The sequence below is a fragment of the Balaenoptera physalus genome, assembly GCF_965194825.1.
Source record: "Balaenoptera physalus genome assembly, chromosome: X".
Classification (NCBI taxonomy): domain Eukaryota; kingdom Metazoa; phylum Chordata; class Mammalia; order Artiodactyla; family Balaenopteridae; genus Balaenoptera; species Balaenoptera physalus.
In genome coordinates, this window is record NC_138903.1 from 39,523,398 (window position 1) to 39,543,926 (window position 20,529).

Consider the following 20,529-nt stretch of genomic DNA (forward strand, 5'->3'; position numbering starts at 1 on the left):
GAATGGACTTGAGGACACAGGGAGGGAGGGGGAAGGGTAAGCTGGGACGAAGTGAGAGAGTGGCATGGACATATATACACTACCAAATGTAAAATAGATAGCTAGTGGGAAGCAGCCACATAGCACAGGGAGATCAGCTCGGTGCTTTGTGACCACCTAGAGGGGTGGGATAGGGAGGGTGGGAGGGAGGGAGATGCAAGAGGGAAGAGATATGGGGATATATGTATATGTATAGCTGATTCACTTTGTTATAAAGCAGAAACTAACACAACAATGTAAAGCAATTATACTCCAATAAAGATGTTAAAAAATATATATATATCCTGATAAAAACTGATCTTGGGAGTTGAGAGGTATGAATACTTTGAAATGATGACCTCATTTAAAAAGTAGTTCAAATAGGATTTAATGGACTGTGGAAATATGGTTTTAAATTAATGAGTGTACCTAGTAAAAAGCTTTGCACTGATAAGGAATATGAAAGGTCAACTGAAATATTATAATTGTCTTCATAGTTAAAGCATCTTACTTATTAATATGTCAATTATTTTGACAGCCTTTTTTCGGGGGCGGAGGGGGTGAAAGCAAGGAGCTGTGTCTTTTAGCATCCTTATGATATCATTATAAACCATTTACCAAGTGCTCACATAGACACCACCCATGATGGATCACACAATCCAAATGCATGCATCATCTGAGCTTCAAGGAAATTTTGACTCAATGCTTTTAAGCCACAATTATATACCTAATACTGGATCTTGATTTGATTTGTCAAAACCCTGGAAAGTCATTACCCAAAAAGAAAAGGCAACAGACATCTGGTCAATCAACTTTATTTTTAATTACCCAAATGTGTACTAACCTTCATATCCAGATACAAGGGAGGATACAAGAGGAAGAAAAGACAAGACTTCTACCCTCAAAAAAATTAAAATGAGCTGAAGACACATGGCCCAAGACAGTAAGACTTAAGGAAATATACTGAGCAGCACAAAACAACTTAGTACAGAGTAAACCCACACAAGGGGACACAATCAGCGACCATGGCAGGGAGTAGAGAGGGTGATTGGGAAATTCATCCTGGGAAATGGGATAAAGCAATGGACCTGTGTTCTAGTCAACAAAATATCAGTGGCTTATTGTGGACCTTGGGCAATGAAGTCCCACCTCTCTTGGCTTCAGTTTGCTCAACTCTAAAATAGCAAGTAAGGACAAGGTGGTGTCTAAGTTCTTCCAGCTGTAACAATACAGGATTCTAAGGACAAATGCACAGATCTTGGAAGATGTGGACCTTACAGGTAAGAGGAAGGACAAGCACAAAGCCACAGAGGTAGGAAAAAGCTAGTTTTTTGTGCCTGGGCAATGTATACTGTAGGATAGCAAGGACCTTTAACAAGCCTGTTTAACTACTGTAAAGATTCTGAGATCAGTGAACTTGGAAATGGGTGAGACAGAGTGCTAAGCTAGGTACTAGACAATACACAGGGATCAAAATGGAGAAAGAGATATTGTTTTCCTGTGGTCGGAAGTCTGACTTATCGTCATGCTCCCCACTTCACTCTACATTCTTTGTGTCTTCATGGAACTTTGTTACAACTCCTTCCCCAAACCCACACACCAAATAGAAGCAGAAGAGGGTGTGCTTACAGATGCCCTCTCTTTAGACCCGCACAAGTAGCCCCCTTTTGTGGGCCAGGTAGCCAAGAGCAGTTGCTGACAAGATGGTGGTCAATCCAATCAGCCTCAGCAGGCCGGGCACGGAGGGCAAATGTCTCTCCAAGAAGGTGGTGGTAATGGGCTTCGCAGGGACATCCTGGGTTCAGAGAATATTTGGTGTCAGTACAGGGCTTATGCACTTTGCTCCAGAAAGTCTGTATTTCTTCCAGTTCTCCGAACGTGACTCACACTTGCCAACCTCTAGGCCATGAAACACCACATTCCCTTTGCTCAGAACATTCATTCCCCGTTCCCCACCGGGCCCTTTACTTAACTAATTCTGACCACTAACTTCAAGTCTCAGTTTCTACCTCACTTCCTTCGGGAGCCTTTCCAGTGTCCCCAAACTAAGATGACCCCCTCTTTTTACATTCTCAGCGTGTCATCTTCATGGCACGTGGGCTTTTTTGTTATCTTCTGTTCTCCCCACCACATGCTGAGCTCTGAAAGCGCTGCTGTACCATTATCCCAGCGGCTGATGCAAAGCAGGTGCACAATAAATATTTGCTGAGTGGATGCATCTGTGGTCCACTCAGTCCTCAATCCCATCTCTGACAGAAGCACTAAGAGAATGACTTTGGAGTGGCCAGGCTACTGTTTTTAACCTTACACTTGACAGACGAATAACTTTGACCCTTTGGACCCTTGTCCTCTATGATGTGTGTACTTCCTTCCAGGCAGGAAAATTTCCTGGGGTTTTATTACAAAATGATAGGTATATTGAAAATGCATTTTTAACCTAAATCTGCTCCATTTCATTCCACTCCTTTGTCCCCAGACAGGGGATACTGACATATCTTCCTTTCATTTCCTCCCCTCGATCACCAGGTTAGAGATTTATTCAACAGACATTCATTGAGTTCTTAATAAGTCTAGAACTCTCTGAGTAATATCTCATCCGACCAAAAAATAATTAATTTTTTCCTAATAATCTGCAAGGCATGTGGCAGCTGCAAATTTATCAAAGTTCTTCTAAATCCCTCACCTCTGCCCTAACCCGTGGCATCTCTTTAAACATTCATGGGTTGAATCACTTAGGGGAAGGTCTGTGAATATATACAAGTGTGTTCTATTCGCAAGTAATTATTTTTAGAGGAAAGAGATTGAAATTCATGATATAAAATATAACCTACCACAGACTCTGGTTCGGGCTGCCAGATTTCATCCTCTGGGATCTTTCCCATGGCATGCAGGATCTGAAAAGAAAGCGCATCTTGGTGAATAACAAAAATGACACCATCTTTCTCCTAATCTGCTCTTTAAATAAAGGACTAACAATGTCTTTTGGGATTATCCATTAAAAACACGAGGGCAAAAGCCAGTGTAGTCCACTGAACCTTTGAAAAGATCCAAAAGGTCTTCCATCTGTAGCATAAGAAGGTCCAACCATTAGACTCACCATAAATTTTAATAGCCGTGAACACGCCTTAATAGGGATGAGATCAGAGAAACTGTCGGAAAATATATAAATGAATTCTGAATCCTAGTGTAAACATGTTTGGTTCTATAATATTAGACCTAGGTTATCTCTCAAGTATAGCCATGGTGATCTTTTGCCCCATGGACTCTTTTTACCTTGGACTCATTGTTACTTTTGGGTTAAGGTGTTCATTTCACCTGAGACTACTGTTAAAAAGGTGTTTCATTGTCCTTCAGATGGGGGTTCATGGGGAATTGGCTCCCAGGATCTCAGACATATTTAACCTGTTTGTCAGGCCCATGAGTTGCTTCCTTCCCCACAGCCCGTGACCCCAGGCCTTACCTCTCGGGCTGCTCTCTCCCCGGCCTCCACAGCCCCCTCCATGTAGCCACTCCAGTGTGTAGCAGTCTCCGTGCCTGCGAAGTAAATCCTGCCCACGGGCTGGCGTAGAACCCTTGAAAGCAAAGCAAAGAGATAAAAGTGGTCAGTCTCAGAGAGCCAGAGGAGAGCCTTCCCACAAAGACCAAGGCTGGTCCGTTTCCTCAGACTCTAAATGTCAGGAAGTCCATTGGCAATTTTGGAATAATGTTCATGAGTTCCTCCAGTTCTTACATGATCTTTGTCACAGACAAAATGGAATAAAAGCCAAAGTTCACTCCTGCACCAAGAGCTTACAGGTAAAGGGACTGACATCAATGGAGGTAAAATAAGTATTTGCTTCACATATGTAAAGTGAGGGACTGTATATGCCCGGTCATGGATAGCTGGTTCACCAACTTTGAGCGAGGGGACACGTGCCCCCAGTTTCCCACCTGGTCGTTCCACCAATGAACTTGGCAAATCACTTCCTCTCACTGAGCTCTGGCTTCCCCATCTCCTAAGGGGCATGATCCAATAATTTTTAAAACCTTTTCTATTAGTAACATTTAACAAATCTGTGAGTATGACTATGACTCCAAAACCACCATTCCTTGAGCACTTAGCTCTACCAGTGTGAAGAGTTTCACTGCATTAAATTATAACAGTTAACATTTGGGGGGGGCGCCAAACACTCTTCTAAGTGCAGTAATCTTTACCACAACCATATGAGGTCAGTACGATTATAACCCCCATTTTGCAGGTGAGAATATGGAGGTACAGAGGCTGTGGTGGACACTGTGGTGCCCTGCCTAGACCTCCCTTCAAAAATGAAGGACCTTGCTGTTCCTCCCTGCTCTTGGCCCATTCCAGGCCCCCCTCCCCAGTCAACCACTGATCTGCTTTCTGTCTCTATAGATTAGTTTGCATTTTCGAGTATTTTATATAAATGGAATCATACAGTAAAAACAAAAAAACATGAAGGACTTATTCCCAGGTGCTGGGAGTGCTGCAGGAAGATGGCCTTCTGATGTCAGCCCTCTTTGGCAATTGCCTCCACTAAAGAAAATTGCCTGGTTCAAGGTCATGCCTCCTTCCAGCAGCAATTGCATCCAGTGACTGATCATCACAGGGCTATAAAAACCTGACCCCTCGCCCCAACTTGGGACATTTCTGAAGGGCCATCTTAGTCCTAGAGCTCCCTGAAGGGTCAGCTGAGGTCTTCACTAGAACTTCACTGGGAGAAACCCAACTTCTCTCTCTGCCCACTCCTGCTTCCTTCCTCTCCCTTCCACAGATGTTGATGCCTAGGCTCTCCCTAGTACATATCCTATATGCTCATCTTTGCTTCAGAGTCTGCTTTGCTGGGGAATCTAACCAGCAACAAAGACAAAGTAATTTACTCTAGGTCATAGCTAGTAAGTAGCAGAGCCGGTATTTGAATCCAGGTCATCTGACTCCAGAGCCCACAGTCTTAACCACTTGGTTATACATCCTCCCTCTATTGAATTATTTTTTAAATCTTTTTAAAGAACTCCATGGCATAGCTACAATTATCTATTATCCCATTTTACACATGAGGAAACTGAGGCTTAGAGAAATGTGTGCTGACTTGCCAAGACCCACTTGCTAGAAAATTGCAGAGCTAGGAGTTGAACTAGGTCGACCAGATGTCAAAGTCTCTGTCTTTATGCTATATATTTTTCCTAGTGTATCATCATCATCACTAGCTAACAAAGAGTGCCCATATGCTACACAAAAGGACAGAGTGTCACAGCACTTAGTTTCTACGAGGGGCCGTTTGTTGTTACCCTGACAAAAATACCATAAGGGAAGCGCCATCAACATGTCATTATTCATCCTATTCCAGGTTTCCATTATATTCCAGATAATGGATGCGGATGTCCAGAGCTAACATCCAGGCTCTGTCTTAGTCAACACTGTATACCACTGGGCCTTTTACAGAAAACCAAATGAGTTGGCTTGAATTGGTGGGTTTTCCTTCACCTACCCTTATTGTTGCCATCAAGCAAAAAAAGGGGAGGAGAATAGAAGATACTATAGAATACCAGAATGCCGATAATAATACATAGCATAATCTGGAATTATTCATAGCCAGCATGGGCTGGACAGCCTAAGCGTATTCAGGAAGGGTTCTCAGCAAGAGAAGGTAATTTTGCTTTTTCCATGTTCATTAAACAGTGCTGCTTCCACCACGTGAATCACTGTTTTCAAACAGACGGAACCCAAATTGGAAACCTCTGGGAGGTCTGGCCAAATCCTAGAATTAAATATTAGAAGAGAGAATAAAGGCTTAGAGAATTAATCATGCTGACTACTGGAATGTAAAAATGTGAAAACCAAGAATTTATTTCAAACAGGCAAAGATATCTTCCCTCCACTTGTCATGTGGAAATCTTCTTCCTTTGGGGAAAAAGAAAGCCCCAAAACTGGGGAAGAAAAATCCCTGCCGTTTCTCATGCAGGTGAGGGAATTGACACTATAGGATATTTCCATGTATACTTCTTGTGGCTGGGTGGAGTAAAATATTTCCTTATGTGTTTTACCACTTAATCACTAAAGTATTGGGTTGACCAAAAAGTTCATTCGGGTTTTCATAACATCTTACAGAAAAATCCAACCCAATATTTGTCTAAGAAATAAACACATTTCTTAAAGTAAAAAACCTTAAGAAATGTGAGTTTATTTTTTTACTAGAGTTGTACTGTCAATACTGTCCTCTGTCTTCCATTTGGAAGCAGAACATTTACTGTGTACTTTCTAGGCCATGAAGATAAAATTCCTTGCAGTATCCCAAACGTCATGGACCTGAAAGGTCAAGGGAATCCCTACGGGCCAGTTGTCCTTGCTTGGATTCAGAGGTACGTCACTAAGATATGCTCTGCCTCAGTTTCTATCCTCCAAATTGAAGCTAGTCACATGAAGCCTGAAACATGGCCCTGAGAAGGAATAAAGATGAAGGAGGGTGCTGCCATGTCACCACAAATGCCTGATATGATGGGGTTTATCTTGCTTCTTTCATGTGGTCAGGGTCAGGCTAGTGCAGGTGAGTGCCCTTCCCCCACCGCCCCGCCCCCCACTGACCCCATGGCTCCAAAGGCATTTTCCTGACACTCCTTATGGGGTTGAGCATGAAACTAGCTACCCCGTGGTCAGAAATCTAATCACATCACAAAACTGATGGTCTTTCTCTGTTGAGAGGTTAAGTTTTGTATTCCTAAATGTGTTTTATGAAGCAAAGGATCCTATCTGCCTTTCTTACTCTCTATTCTATCCTCAAAATCACCCATAGGGCCCAGCCGTGTAACTTTTCCCCAGACATTCCAAGAACTTGTTAGATTCCTGTAGGAAGCGTTTGCTCATATGGTTCCGTCTGCCTAGAATACATTCCCCAGTAGCCTTTCTCTGCCTTCTACAATTCTCAGGTGGTATGTGTATTATGAAGTCTTCTCAGCTTTCTCTAGGTAAGGCTAGCCCATCCCTCCCTGGGTCCCCATGGCATTTTCATGCCCCTCTATTCTTAGAGTACTTACCATAGTATGTTTGAGTCAATGTTTGATATTCTCTCCTCTCCCCATCCCTACCCTAGCTCCTAACACCGTCAGCTCCTTTACAGCAGGGAGGGCTTATCTTGGTACAGGCAAACTTTGTTTTGTTGTGCTTTGCTTTATTGCGCTTCGCAAATATTGCATTTTTTTTTTCACGAATTGAAGGTTTGTGGCAGCCCTGCCTTGTCAGATGATGCTTAGCGTTTCTTAGCAACAAAGTATTTTTTAACTAAGATATGTACATTTTTTTAGACATAATGCTCTTGCACACTCAATAGACTACAGTATAATGTAAACATAACTTTTATACGCACTGGGCAACCAAAAAGAAAATAATTTTGTGTGACTCGCTTTATTGCAGTAGTCTGGAACTGAACTCACAATATCTTCGAGGTCTGCCTATATATTGAAGTTTTCAGCAGAGTGCTTGGCAAATAGTTGGCACTTGGCCAATAAGTGCTGACTGAAACAATTACTATTGACATATTCTACAATCAGCATATCCAAAAATTAACTTAATGACCAGTAGCTAATCAGGTGGCACCCTCTGAATGATCTCATAGATGGTATTTTGCCATCTTCAGGAAGATGAGGAAAGTGATCACCAAAGCCATTATGTATCCTCTCACAAGCAGGTTTTAATCCTTCTTTGACTGGTTTTCACAAACAGATTGATTAGCCATTTACATTTACTAACACTCTTTTTTTGTTGCATACTCAGCCTTACTCATTACTCTACATTTCCTATTTTGTTTAGATTGAGCTCTTGGCATTAAATGATTGCTTCGTTTAGTATTACTTTCATGGTCATAATAATTACTACTACATTATTAATTCATACCTTGTTGTTGTCATCAAATACAATGAACTAAACACCAATGAGTCATACTTGGCTGCACAACACTGTAAATGCTAGAAACCATTGAATTATGCACTTCGAATGGGTGAATTGTATGGTATGTGAATTATATCTCAATGAAGATGTTAAAAATAACTTATGCTCTTATTAACATACTGATTCTTGTCTACTGTATGCCATCTTGTGCTTTCTCATACACCTGCTAAGGAAAGTGAGGTCCAGAGAGGAGAAGTGACCTGTCCAGGATGACAAAGTTGGTTATTGGTAGAATCAGGGGGTGGAACCCAAGTCCCTTTACCCCCAGTCTAGAACACGATTTGCTTTTATAATGCTGTACCCATGTTGGCACTTATACAGTGCCCATTGAGGAAGTTCCACCGAGCCCTAAACTCACTATAAAGACACTTCTTCTGACAATATAAGTGAACCCTCTATCTAAATTCCTGTTCTTATGCTGCCACCTTCTTTGGTTCTATTGATTGGGATTGCTCCTTCAGAGGAATTAAGAGTCAAGGCACCACCACGATGCAGAATTATAATGACTTCATTAGTGAGATTCACAAGATCCAAAGGAAATTGGGGATTTGGGGATTTTTTTTTCAGCATTTACAAGGAACAGGGGAGAAGAGCTACACGAACCTTCTTAGAGTTATGGACTCAGATTCAGGGAATTTCAGTTAGAACTGAGCCCACTTTTACTCTACCTTCCATATTGAGTCATGATCCCAGGGGGGAAGTAGGTCGTGTAGCAGCCCCCGGAGTACTGCTCCTCACACCAGTTCTTCTCTTCATAGTGCACCGGCTGCAAGGCAGAGTGACAAAAACTCAAAGGAGACTCAAAGGAAGCAATCTAGTCTCAAATCAATCAAACACAGTCCAGTAGACTTCATATTGGAGAATCAGTAATTGTCTGAAATAGAGCCTTATTATGCCGATGTTTTTAGAGATAGGACTTTGGGCAGGTAAATGTCCTTGGTAATAGACTTCTAAGAAATTCTGACTTAGAAAGTTTTCTCACTTGGTTCATTCATGTCCCAGGTACTGTTCATAAGCTGCAATTGTCTAGCTCTATGTTTAAATTGGCCTTACGTATTAAGAAGTTTTTAGTGCCTAATGGTTTCAAGACAAGTTTAAAAAGAGATTTATGCTTACTGGAGTAAGGAGGATGAAAAAAGTAGAAAAGCATGCCTGTTAAGGAAAAAGAATGACCAGATTCATGTTCTTCATGCAAGTCAACTTTGTTAAGAGAAGCTAGAACAGACGAATTAATGTTTTCATGGGACGTAGGCACTTCTGTTGACGGCGATGCAGGCAACTATTGGTCTGAAAAATATGTTTTTGCCATGAACAGGCAAAACATTAGCTGAGATTTTGCAAAGTTCAAGCTCTTTATTACAATCACTAAACAAAAGTGTTATCATTAGGTATTATTTTGAAAAGATAAATCAACATGGCAAGTCTTAAGAGAAAAATGTGAGCATAAAGATAGATTTGGAAAAGATGTTTTGTTTTAAAAATTTGCAGTCACACATGGGACTTCGGATAGTCATTTGTAACAAATCCTATCTACAAAGCACGAGGCCCTGTCTGAGGGGTGTAAGTTGCTCTGATGCCTCAGGCCCGGCCCTCTTCCCTCTCTGCATCTGAGGGTAACAACCATCTCGCGGGCATCCTTCTCTGGCTGTCTCCAGCCAGCCGATCAGATTTCATCTTTCACCTTTCCTTGCTCCCAGGACAAACACCAAAGCAAGTGCCCATCTCTATGCCAAGAGCAAACAACAGCAGGACCAACTCGTTTTTTTGGCCGTGCCTTGTGGCTTGTGGGATCTTAGTTCCCCTACCAGGGATTGGTCCCTCAGCAGTGAGAGCTCAGAGTCCTAACCACTGGACAGCCAGGAATTCCCAGGACCAACTCATTTTTATCACCAGCAATTAATCATCCACATTCTTCTTAGGAAAAGAGACTTTCCCATATTAAAAATGATCAACTTTTTGGGAACTTGAGCACAACTGCTTTCCCCTCCCACTGGGGTTCCCTGGACAACCATCTCACAGGTTGTCGGAGAATCCTCAATTCTGCACTGCCTCAGCCTGAGGGTGTCTCAGAACGTAACTTCAAAAAAGTTCGAGTATCTACCAGGGAGAAATATCTTGAACCGAATATTTAAACAGAAAGACCAGTCAATTTTAGCAGCTGTGGTAGGATTAATTTTTAATGTGTATATACTTTGGGTCTTGCTACCTCACTCATATTACGCTTGTGCCCAGAGGCTATGCTTATATTTAAACTTGTTAAATGGTATATGAAAGCAAAAAATGAAACAAAACACATTCTTCATTATTATTATGTTTCTCTCCAAACCAATCAATTCATCATTCTTGTTCATTTACTGAGGAGGAATCCCCCAAACCTTGAAGAGCATGTGTTTCACCTGTAACGAGTAACTCTTGCTTTAAAAGGATGAACAAAAATGACAAATTCAAAAGCCACAACAACTTGACTAGGAGGAAGCAAGCCACTGCAAAGCTGAGCAAAGTAAGTGTTTGGCGGATAAGATGAAGCCATGTTCAACTAGGTCATGGCGTGCACTGCAGAGATTTGGATTTAAGAGGCTTAACAAGTTAAACATTCTTAGCCCCTGTATTAGATTTTTCTCCTGCTTTAACTGCTCATTTGGACATCCTTTTCCGTTGTCTTCAAGTGCTGCACGGATAACTGGATTTAATAATAGCTTTCAAAAGGTGATGTAATCCGTGTCAAAACATTAAAACCCAGCAGTCTGGTGAATGGAATGAGAATGTCGGTTCATTGTTTTAAATATTGATGAAGGAGGTCGTTATGGCTACTGGTTATGGGCACTTTGGGCCCTTTGACTCTCACCAAATGCCCCTACCGCACTGCCTCCCTACCCATCCCATCCCACCTTTAACCACCCAGTGGGGAAGGGAACTACTTTGAATTTGAAGATCACAGCTTCCTCAGGCTACCTGCCAAGATGTCTAGGAAACTCAGCTGACAGGGCTCACCTTGAGCCAATCAGCATGTCTTCCCTGCTACAGGAAGAGCTCTGAACTCAGGGACAAGGGTAGCCCACCTAAAACACATCAGTGTTGCAGGGTCCCTAAGCTGCCACTAGCACAGCCAGGGCCTATACTCTCTGGGACAACTCATAAGTTTACCAACTCTGGTGCAGACTCCTCTGAGAATAGATCAGGGAAAACATGAGCTCTAGAGCCCTACTTGCACAAGCCCATCCCTGCTAGCCCCCTGACAACAAAGCAAGATCTCTCTCCCTTAGGGAAGGGTTGGGAAGCCTTACGTGCAAAGCTTCTTGTGAGCCCAGAACTTTTGCATAGAGGTCACAAAGTTTCTTCAACCTATGGGAAGAGAGGGGGAAAAATAAGTGAAAATGAAGAAGGCAGAAAAAGTCAAAGATGTACCTATGATTCCCATCATTCAAAAAGATTCTGAGCTATTGCTTCCACTTGACATTTCATTTCAATTTTTCAAAACAAGGCACCTTGTTCTAGTTCCAATATCTTAAATCTGTGAGGTCACAAATGGTTTTAAAGAAAAGGAAGTGACGCATTGCCTGCATCACTGGGGGCACACAGCAATTTGTTCATTCATTCAAGAAAACATTGTGTACCTGCTGTCAACTTCCTAAGCACTGGAGATTCTGGGAGGACTGAGACTTGATTCTTGCTCACCTTCCTTTCTCTCCCCATCCCACTAAGAGGAAATGGGCAAAGTGGAGCAGGAAAAGCTTCGAATTCTGCTTCTGCCTCTTCCATGCTATGAGGTCTTGAGCAGGTTACTTAAACTCTCTGACCTTTAGTTTTATCAACAAACTCACCTGATTTTTTTCACTAATGATGGTAAAACAATGTGGTCTCAGGACCAGCAACAGCGGCTGCATCACCCGGGAACTTGTTAGAAATGCAAATTCTCAGACCTCATCCCAGACCTTCTAACTCAGAAACAGCAGTGGTGGCAACTGTGTTTTCACAAACCTTCCAGGTGATTATGTTTGAGAACCACTGATATAGAGCATATAAAGTTCCCAGCTCAATAACTGGTACATACGTAATAAACGCTCAATAAATGGTAGCTCTTAAGAAATTTAGTCTTATGGGGGAATTGGATGTAAGCCAAAAGTTATAATTAGTCAGTTAAGGTATGAGATTAGACTTATTTCCATTCTGATTTTTATAGAATAGTATTGTTAAAGGGGATCTTACAGGTGATTTAGAGTTAGGCTAATGATTTCAAAAGTATTATTATTTTTTTTTATTTTTTATTTTTTTTAAGTGTATTTTTTTAAAATTACTTATTTACTTTTGGCTGCATTGGGTCTTTGTTGCTGTGCGCAGGCTTCTCATTGCGGTAGCTTCTCTTGTTGTGGAGCACGAGCTCTAGGCGCGCGGGCTTCAGTAGTTGCGGCGTGCGTGCTTCAGTAGTTGCGGCGCGCGGGCTTCAGTAGTTGTGGCTCACGGGCTTAGTTGCTCCGCGGCATGTGGGATCTTCCCGGACCAGGGCTCAAACCCGTGCCCCCTGCTTTGGCAGGCGGATTCTTAACCACTGCACCACCAGGGAAATCCCTATTATTATTTTAAACCCAGGAGCTCTTTCTACAAACAAAAGTATATGAAAATGCCTAATTTCCCCGCCCTTCTTCCCTCTCTTCCATCCCTCCTTCCTTCTTTCTCCCCCTCCACCATCTCTCTCTCTCTCTCATTTTTTTCCTTCTTTGTTTCTTTCTAATTTGTTTTTACATAAATGGACTAGTTTGGCACAAGCAGAGGAACAGTCAGACAGAGTAAAGAAAATTAAATTCAGGAATAGAATCAAATACATAAGGGAATTTAGAATCATAAAGGTGGGTATTCTAAAGCCATGACAAAAAGATTATTCAATAAAATGGCACTGGGACAAATGGCTACCCATGAAAGAAACAAAGTTGGACTCCTATGTGACTTCTTACACCAAAATATATTTCAGAAGGATCAAAGATTTACACATAATAGATGAAACCAGAAAAGTAATGGAAAATGGGTAATTTAAAACATAACCTTGGAATGGGAAAGTCTTTTCTATGCATGATAGACCATTTGGAAGCAATGATTTTAAAAACTGATCAACCTAACTTTATAAAAAGTTAAACTTTTATTATAGTATAAAATGGATAAGCCATAAATATGATCAAAAGACAAATTGGGAAAAGATCTGTCCCAGGCACTGTTCTAGGCACTGGAGATCCAGCAGTGAACCCACCAGACAAAACTTCCTACCTTCGTGGATGTTAATATTCTAGTGGGGACATTTTTTTAGTGAGTGGGTCAGTCAGACTTCCATAGCCCTGGCCAAGCACAGTGATGGCGATAGTCATAAAGCAGCATGCTAACGGTGGGGGGGAGGGTGCAGGGTTGTGAGGGTTAGGAATGTGCCATAACGTAATTCAGGGGCTCTTAGTTGGTAAATATGTTATCAGTGGTGGTGTGGGAATAAATAATTGGTAGTGGTGAATACTAATCGCTGAAAGAAATTGCCACCTCCAGAGAAACTAGTCCTTCTGTACCTATAATCTGTAATAGTTATGCATCATTCATGCAGGATATACTGCAGACTGCCCTGCAATGCGGTCATTTGTCTACCTGGTTATCTCCTCCCCAAGTAAAATTTCAGCTCCTGGGCTATATCCATTTTTGTATCCTCCATAGCTCCTTGCATGGTATCTTATGTACGATAAACTCAATAAATATTATTTCGAATGCTTGGTTCTTCAGTTATCAGCATTGTGCCTTTATACAAGACCCTCATAATGAACATAACAGACATGTTGTGTTGGGAATACACATAGTATTAAGCAGTCTTTAAGTTTAAAAGTTAAGCAAAGTTGAAAGTGGGTAGAAAGAAGGAAAGAAGGAGGAAAGAAAGGGAGATGGAGTACAGAGGGGGGCATGAAGGGAGAGAGGGGCAGAGGAAATAAGGGAGGAGTGAGGGAGGGAGAGAGAGAGGGAGAGAAGAAAGAAGAGGTACTTTTTTTCCCCTACCTTTCCTCTTTGGTAAGACGGGTCAGTTTTCTGGCTTTGTGGGCAAGAATAAATCTAAAACATACAAACAAGAAAAAGGAGGGGAAATCAATGGCTGCTTTCATCCTGGCCTCATTTCCATAGCTACACATGTGCCTAGTGTACAAGTTAAAAGTGAACCAGAAGAAACAAATCATACACTATATAATTTTATGTTCCATGTTTTAACTATTTCCCAGTTACATTCCTGACACTAAAAGGCACCTTCCAGTTTTAGGGATTCAAGGGATCAAAACAGATGACTGGCCATAATTTTTGCCTGGGATAATACCATGACTGACCCATCTCCCCCTGCAAGGCTGACGTTCAATAGGAATATGCCCTGGGTCTCAAAGGTCTATCTAAGATGTGTCTGAGACTTTCCATTTTCATCCAGCCCTTTCTCTTTGGTTCTGTCTTCGAGATGGTATCTCCCTAGTGCCCAGCCTTTTAGAATCCGCCTCCATTTCTAGCCCTACGATTGCCTTCAACTTACCAACTAGCTTTGATCTCCCTGTTTTGACCCTTGGCTCTCTGAAATAAACTCATACAGATCCTAAGACCCATCTCAATTTTGGCTGCTCCAGGTAACCACCACCCGTGACACCCCCATCTGTGCTGCTCTTCCCTGCCAAGCTGAGAACTGGGCTGGTCTTGGATCTTCTCTAGTGGCACCTGGAAAATCTCAGCATCCCATGTAAATACCATGGATGCCTACACAGCCTCCACAAGAAGCCCTCTTAGTGAAACACCTTAAGTCAAATCTTCCTATCATGTTTTCACAAAAGATAGGTTACCAGAATATATCAACCCCCAGTGTTAAACATGAAGCAGAAAACTAGTATAACAAATTTTCAAATGTTATTGGTATTCTAATTCCTTTCTAAATATTAATTTGTTTGGAGACATTATTTTTTAAAAAGCAATAAGATTTTTCCTACTGCTGAATTTGGAGAAGAGTGACGTTGGGAAAAAAATTATTGAACAAAGTTTGGGGCATATTTATTAACAGTATAGGAATACGTCGTCAACATGGGAGATCATCACACCACCATAAGCATGCCTTACCCTATTATGGCGGCATAGCTGCCATCAGGTTTGGTATCATCCAACGTGTAGGCAACTGGAGCCTCCTCTCCTTCGATAATCATGCTTCCACAGTAATCTTGGAGAAGAGCAAAATGGAAAAAGGCATTCATCACCCTATCAAGCTACCCTTAGCAGTTACAATGAAGCACACATTTTTCAACTTGAGAAGCCCAAAGGCTGAAAATAAGATATCATACCCTAAATATACAAAGTCAAACCAAGCTGATGTCAAAGGGAAGGCTAAGGAGCCAACATTTGGTGAAAAACTCAAACGGTAAGCCCCTCTCTGCAAAGAAGCAACGTGATATTATGAATTAATCCAGGCCAACATTTAATGAAATCTTGTCTTCCTTGCTGTTAATACGTGTGCCCCTCTTTCCTCTTTCACAGGAAATCAGATAAAACCAAAGATGTGTTAAAGAAACGCTAGTCTATTGCTGTAAAAGAGAAGGGACTGAACATTCACCTTTTACGAGGAGCCACTTATTCAATGCTAACTAGTTCTTGATTATCTAGAGACAGGGCAGAGAGGACACAGATGACTAAAATGCACAAAATCCCTCCACTTTTCCACCCTCCTCCTTAAAAGGGAGGGGATATATGTATACACATAGCTGATTCACTTTGTTGTACAGCAGAAACTAACACACCATTGTAAAGCAACTATACTCCAATAAAAATAAATAAATAAAAAGAAAAAAGATATCTTTGCTGGATATCGAAAAAATAATAATAAAATAAAACGCACAGAGTCCCAAACCCTCATTGCAAACAGGACCTCCGGAACAACTTGGAAAACAATTTCAGCTCATTCTGCACAAAAGTGCTTCTCTCGTTCCCCTCCTGAACAAAATATATGTAATTTCAACAAAAGAATACAACAGAGCAATGGTGAAAATGTCAGGGCAGAATCTGAAATGTTATAATAAGATCCTACTACAGTGTACCACTCCTCCTGCCCCATCATTTACTTGCAAATTGAGGTTGTTCGGACAAAATCATGGTGGAAGACCTGGGAACTAATGTTGTATAGAAAATCCAATGAGTGGGTTTCAAAATTTGGAAAAAAGAACAGAGAAATAACTTGGAGGGTATGCACTGTCCCGACCTGTGTGGGAGCAGACACACCTGTAGGCTTTTTGACCTGCACTTGCTTCTCTCTCTCTCTCTCTCCCCACGACTCTCCCCACTTTGCATCCATGAGAATCAATGTCCTAGTCAGCCACTGGATTGAGAGGGACTTGCATGCCCCTCAGGTGTACTGGGGCTAAGGAAAACATTGAGAAAAACTGAAATAGGGGGAGGAGAAATGCTTAAAGTTTGTCAAAGAATTTAAGAAGATTTAAGAATACAACAGAAATAGTTAAGGAATCACCTTGTTATAAGAAGACAAGAAAGAGGACAGGATGTGATAAGAGAAAAGAGCAAGGGCACACGGGTCACTTGGGGTTCTGCTGGACCGGACAGAGGGATCATGCAGGACACCAGGCTGGCTGGGGTAGAGGCCCTGCTTTCTGGGTGGAGGGGCTCCTTGGACACGTCCTTCAGAGCACAAAGTTGGCCTCTGCACCATGCATGTGCACTGGGCAGAAGTGAAGGAACAAGGGGGCAGAGGGAAGAGTCCTGTTCATGCCAGAACAAACCATGTGGCATCAGTAGCAGTTCTATCATTTGTAGGTAGAAAGCTCAAGAGCTCTGCCCATGCACATGGGACTTCCAGTTAGCTTGGTTCAGCCTCACTCTTAAAAAGGAAGGGCCATTCAAGGACATGTAGACATTGAACAAAATTCTTTAACAAAAGAAGCAAAGACAAAAGCAGAAACAAACTAACAAACAAAAAGGAACTCTCAGGAAAAAAAGACAAAGAGTAGAAGAAATTTCCCCCAAAGTGGCAAGTAACATTCTCAAGGAGAAAAGAGAAGATATTGTACCTACGGGAGGTAACAAAGAGGACTATTCAGAATAAAATAATTCAGGAGAAGCTTTTTGAGTGTGAAGTGTGGAAGGAGGAGTTCTGAAAAGACCATCACATTCATCTGGAAGAATAACTGACATTTACCAAGGACAAAATTACAGGAAAAATAATGAAGAGAGAATATCCTACCAGATATCAAACATATTATAAAGCCACGGGGATTAAGATAGTACAGTGCTGCCAAAGGATTAGAGAATATAAATCTGTGTTCTCCAAAGTGGGGTGTGCACACCTAGATTGCACATCTGGATAGTGGAGAAAGATATTAGAAATTCTTATTTTTCAATTCCAGGTTTTCAAAAATGACTACTCTTGTATATTTTATAATAAAAACAATACACTTTTTTCCAGTGGTCCATGTACATAATTTAGGAATAAATATATTCAGTGGTAGCTGATGTTTAATTTTTTATATATAGGGCTATAAAAAATATTTGGAACCCAGTGACAAAAATCAGTGGAAAAGAATTGTCGGTCCAGAAAAGCCGAATGTAGATATATTTCATAGGAGAATGAAACCATCATAAAAAAATTTTTAAAAACTGGTACACTGGGAGAAAATATTTGCAACACATACAGAAAAAAAATTAATAAGCACAGGATAAATAGATAATCTACAAAATGATTTCACACAGCCCTGAAGCCTTATTAATGATGAAACTTACAAATTATAGATAAATGGGACATTTTCCCCTACTGATTGGCAGAAAGTTAAAAATATTATTAGCTGGTCTACCCAAGTCAATTGACTTCGTAACTGCACTTTTACAAATTTATCAAAAGGAAATGCTCCTATTCAAATCTTCAGAGCAATATGAAGGAAGCTGTTTATTGTAGCATAACGTATAATAGCAAAACCTTGGAAGCAATCGAAATGCCTATCATCAGCATACCTATCGGGTACATTTTGATAGAGCCATACAATGAAATACTGTTTATTCAGCTGTTGAAATGAGGTAGATTTAAATGCACTGATGTGGAGAAATGTCTGTGGCATACCATTAATAGGAAAGAGCAAATTTCAGTATAATGTGTATTATGTTTTTTTTAAAAAAATGGTTTGGGGAAAGTATATAACATTTATTTAAAATTATATTTGCATATAAATGTTATGCATATTCTTTAATACACATTTAAAGTATACATACATTTCAATATATAGGTACAATATATTGAAAATATTACCTGTGCCTACAATAAATCTCTAAGGATAAACAACCTACATTTTTAACAGTGGTTCCCTAAGGGGAGGGGCAATTGGAGAGGGACATTTTTCATACACTTTTATTTTTTGAAAGTTTTATCGTGAATAAGTTCACTTCTGTAATTTTTTTTTTAAAGCAGGTACTGCTTCTGTTATTTTAAACTTCAGGTGAAATCATTTAGATTTAAGGGAAAATAGAAATGGTGCAGATGAGCAAAAGCGAGCAAAAGCCTTAGACTGAAAGATATAAGGCTTTGGCAAGAGCCTGCTCTCTCCAGGTAAGTGGGGATGGGAGGCAAAGCTAAGGTGGCTGTGATGCACCCCCCGCCCCTGCAGGGACCCCGGGAGGGCAGGGTGCTGATGGTGAGGGAGGCTGAGCTTAGGATGATTTGGTGGGAGACCAGCAAAGAAGAGGGGGCCCCTCCTTGTAAACTCACAAAGATATTACACACTTAAGAAACTGGAAAGCATTTCCTGGGACAATCATTCTACAAGCCAGCAAGAACTGGCTAGGGCTACCTGTATCAAAAGGCAAAAAGTTACCTTGTCTTTAATAGTCCAAACCACGCTGCACTTATAAAACAAACAAACAGTAATCTTGAACGATCGATTGATTGCTGAGTGCCTCATATGTGCCAGTCACTGTGCTAGGCTGTTTGGGGCTGCAAAAATCACCCCCTTTGAATCTGGTTAACTCATATTCCCTGTGCTTTTTTTTTTTTTTCCCTGTGCTTTTGTATTACTCATTAATCACAGTGCCTTTAGGGATGGCGTTGAAAGTCTGACGCAAAGCAAAGACCTTCTTACAAGAGTTAACTTCCTCAGATTTCATTCCCTTATAGAATCCTTCAAAGTATTATTATTGAATTGCTTATCGATGTAACAGGAATGATATTGGATGTGAGTCTTGGAGCCCTCCCCTGTGTTTCTATAATAGGCTAGGTAACACCAACAGTGAACTCAATACATTGTAATGCAATTATCAGTTTACAAGACTGGCTTCCTCCCAAGTCTGGATTTTCTGGGCAAGGAAACATGCCTTTGAATTCCCAATGCCTAGCACAGCGCTTGTCATACAATAGGTGCTCAGTAGTGGTTGGCTGAGGAAACACATTCAATTTCTCAAAAGAAACTGAAAATGCTTTGAAGAGGCTCTCATGTCTACAGTCATTTTTTAAAGTGTAACTCAAGGCTCATTACCAATAAGGACCGAGTCAGACCCAGCCTCTTCCTGAGGATGAAGAACTTGGGTTTTCTTTTTTTTTTTTAATTTATTTTATTGAAGTGTAGTTGATTTACAATGTTGGGTTAATTTCTGCCATACAGCACAGTGATTCAGTTATACATATATATCTATTCTTTTTCATATTCTTTTCCATTATGGTCTGTCACGGAATACTGAATATAGTTCCCTGTGCTATACAGTAGGACCTTGTTGTTTACTCATTCTATATATAATAGTTTGCATCTTGGGTTTTCTTTTTGATACTAGTACCTAACAATGAACTTGCCTGGCACACTGCAGACCTAAGATAAAGGTCTGCAGACAGGAATGGAAAGCTAGAGATTCTCTCCATAAATAAAGGCCTTCTGAGTCATTAAGAGGAAAAAAAAATCTCCATTCCACGGGCCTAAACCTTATCCACTTGCCAGCAACCAGCTGTCTAAAACGGGTGGCCTGGACCACAAGACGAAGCAGCTTAGCACCAGCAAGCTCTCCATGGTGGGTCACTGCACCGTCCTTTGTGATAGATTACTTGTTCAACTGATGCACCAATCCAATAACAGTCCTAAACAGAATTTCCTGCAAAGGGGGAGAATCAGGAGGCTGCAATGTGGTGGAAAGGGGTAGATACAGGAAGAACCGTCCTAAGGTAAGAATATGAAACTTTTCCCCCTTTGCCTCCAGCACATCCTTCCTCTCCCTTCTGCAATCTAGCTCCTCATTTCAGTCCATCCTTCCCTTTGCCCTCAGTCCCAGGTACGGACAGTTCTTACGTGGAGTCCTCTTGGAAGAAAAGGAGCTGTGATGAGAGTCGATGTGATAAGACTCTAGCATTGTGCTGTCCAATACAGTAGCCATGCGTGGCTTTTTTACATTGGAATGTAAAGCTATTAAAATGAAATAGCCATGTGTGGCTTTTTATATTTGACTTTAAAGCAATTAAAATGAAATAAAATTGAAAAATTCAGGTCCTCAGTCTCACTAGCTACATTTCAAGTGTTTGATACCCACACACGTGGCTATAGCGGCTGCTGTCCTGGACA

General features: G+C 41.1%; 1 protein-coding gene across 1 annotated transcript in view; it reads right to left on the minus strand.

Moving 5' to 3' along the window:
• Positions 1 to 817: 817 nt before the first annotated feature.
• Positions 818 to 20,529, minus strand: part of MAOB (monoamine oxidase B) — a 104,636-nt gene continuing 84,924 nt past the window's right edge. Inside the window, exons 9-15 of the mRNA XM_082446553.1 lie at positions 15,062 to 15,158; positions 13,976 to 14,029; positions 11,242 to 11,299; positions 8,626 to 8,723; positions 3,479 to 3,590; positions 2,850 to 2,912; positions 818 to 1,813 (exon numbers count right to left, since the gene is read on the minus strand). Of these exons, the coding sequence (XP_082302679.1) occupies positions 1,661 to 1,813; positions 2,850 to 2,912; positions 3,479 to 3,590; positions 8,626 to 8,723; positions 11,242 to 11,299; positions 13,976 to 14,029; positions 15,062 to 15,158 (635 nt within the window). The 3' untranslated portion in view covers positions 818 to 1,660. The remainder of the gene's footprint in view (positions 1,814 to 2,849; positions 2,913 to 3,478; positions 3,591 to 8,625; positions 8,724 to 11,241; positions 11,300 to 13,975; positions 14,030 to 15,061; positions 15,159 to 20,529) is intronic.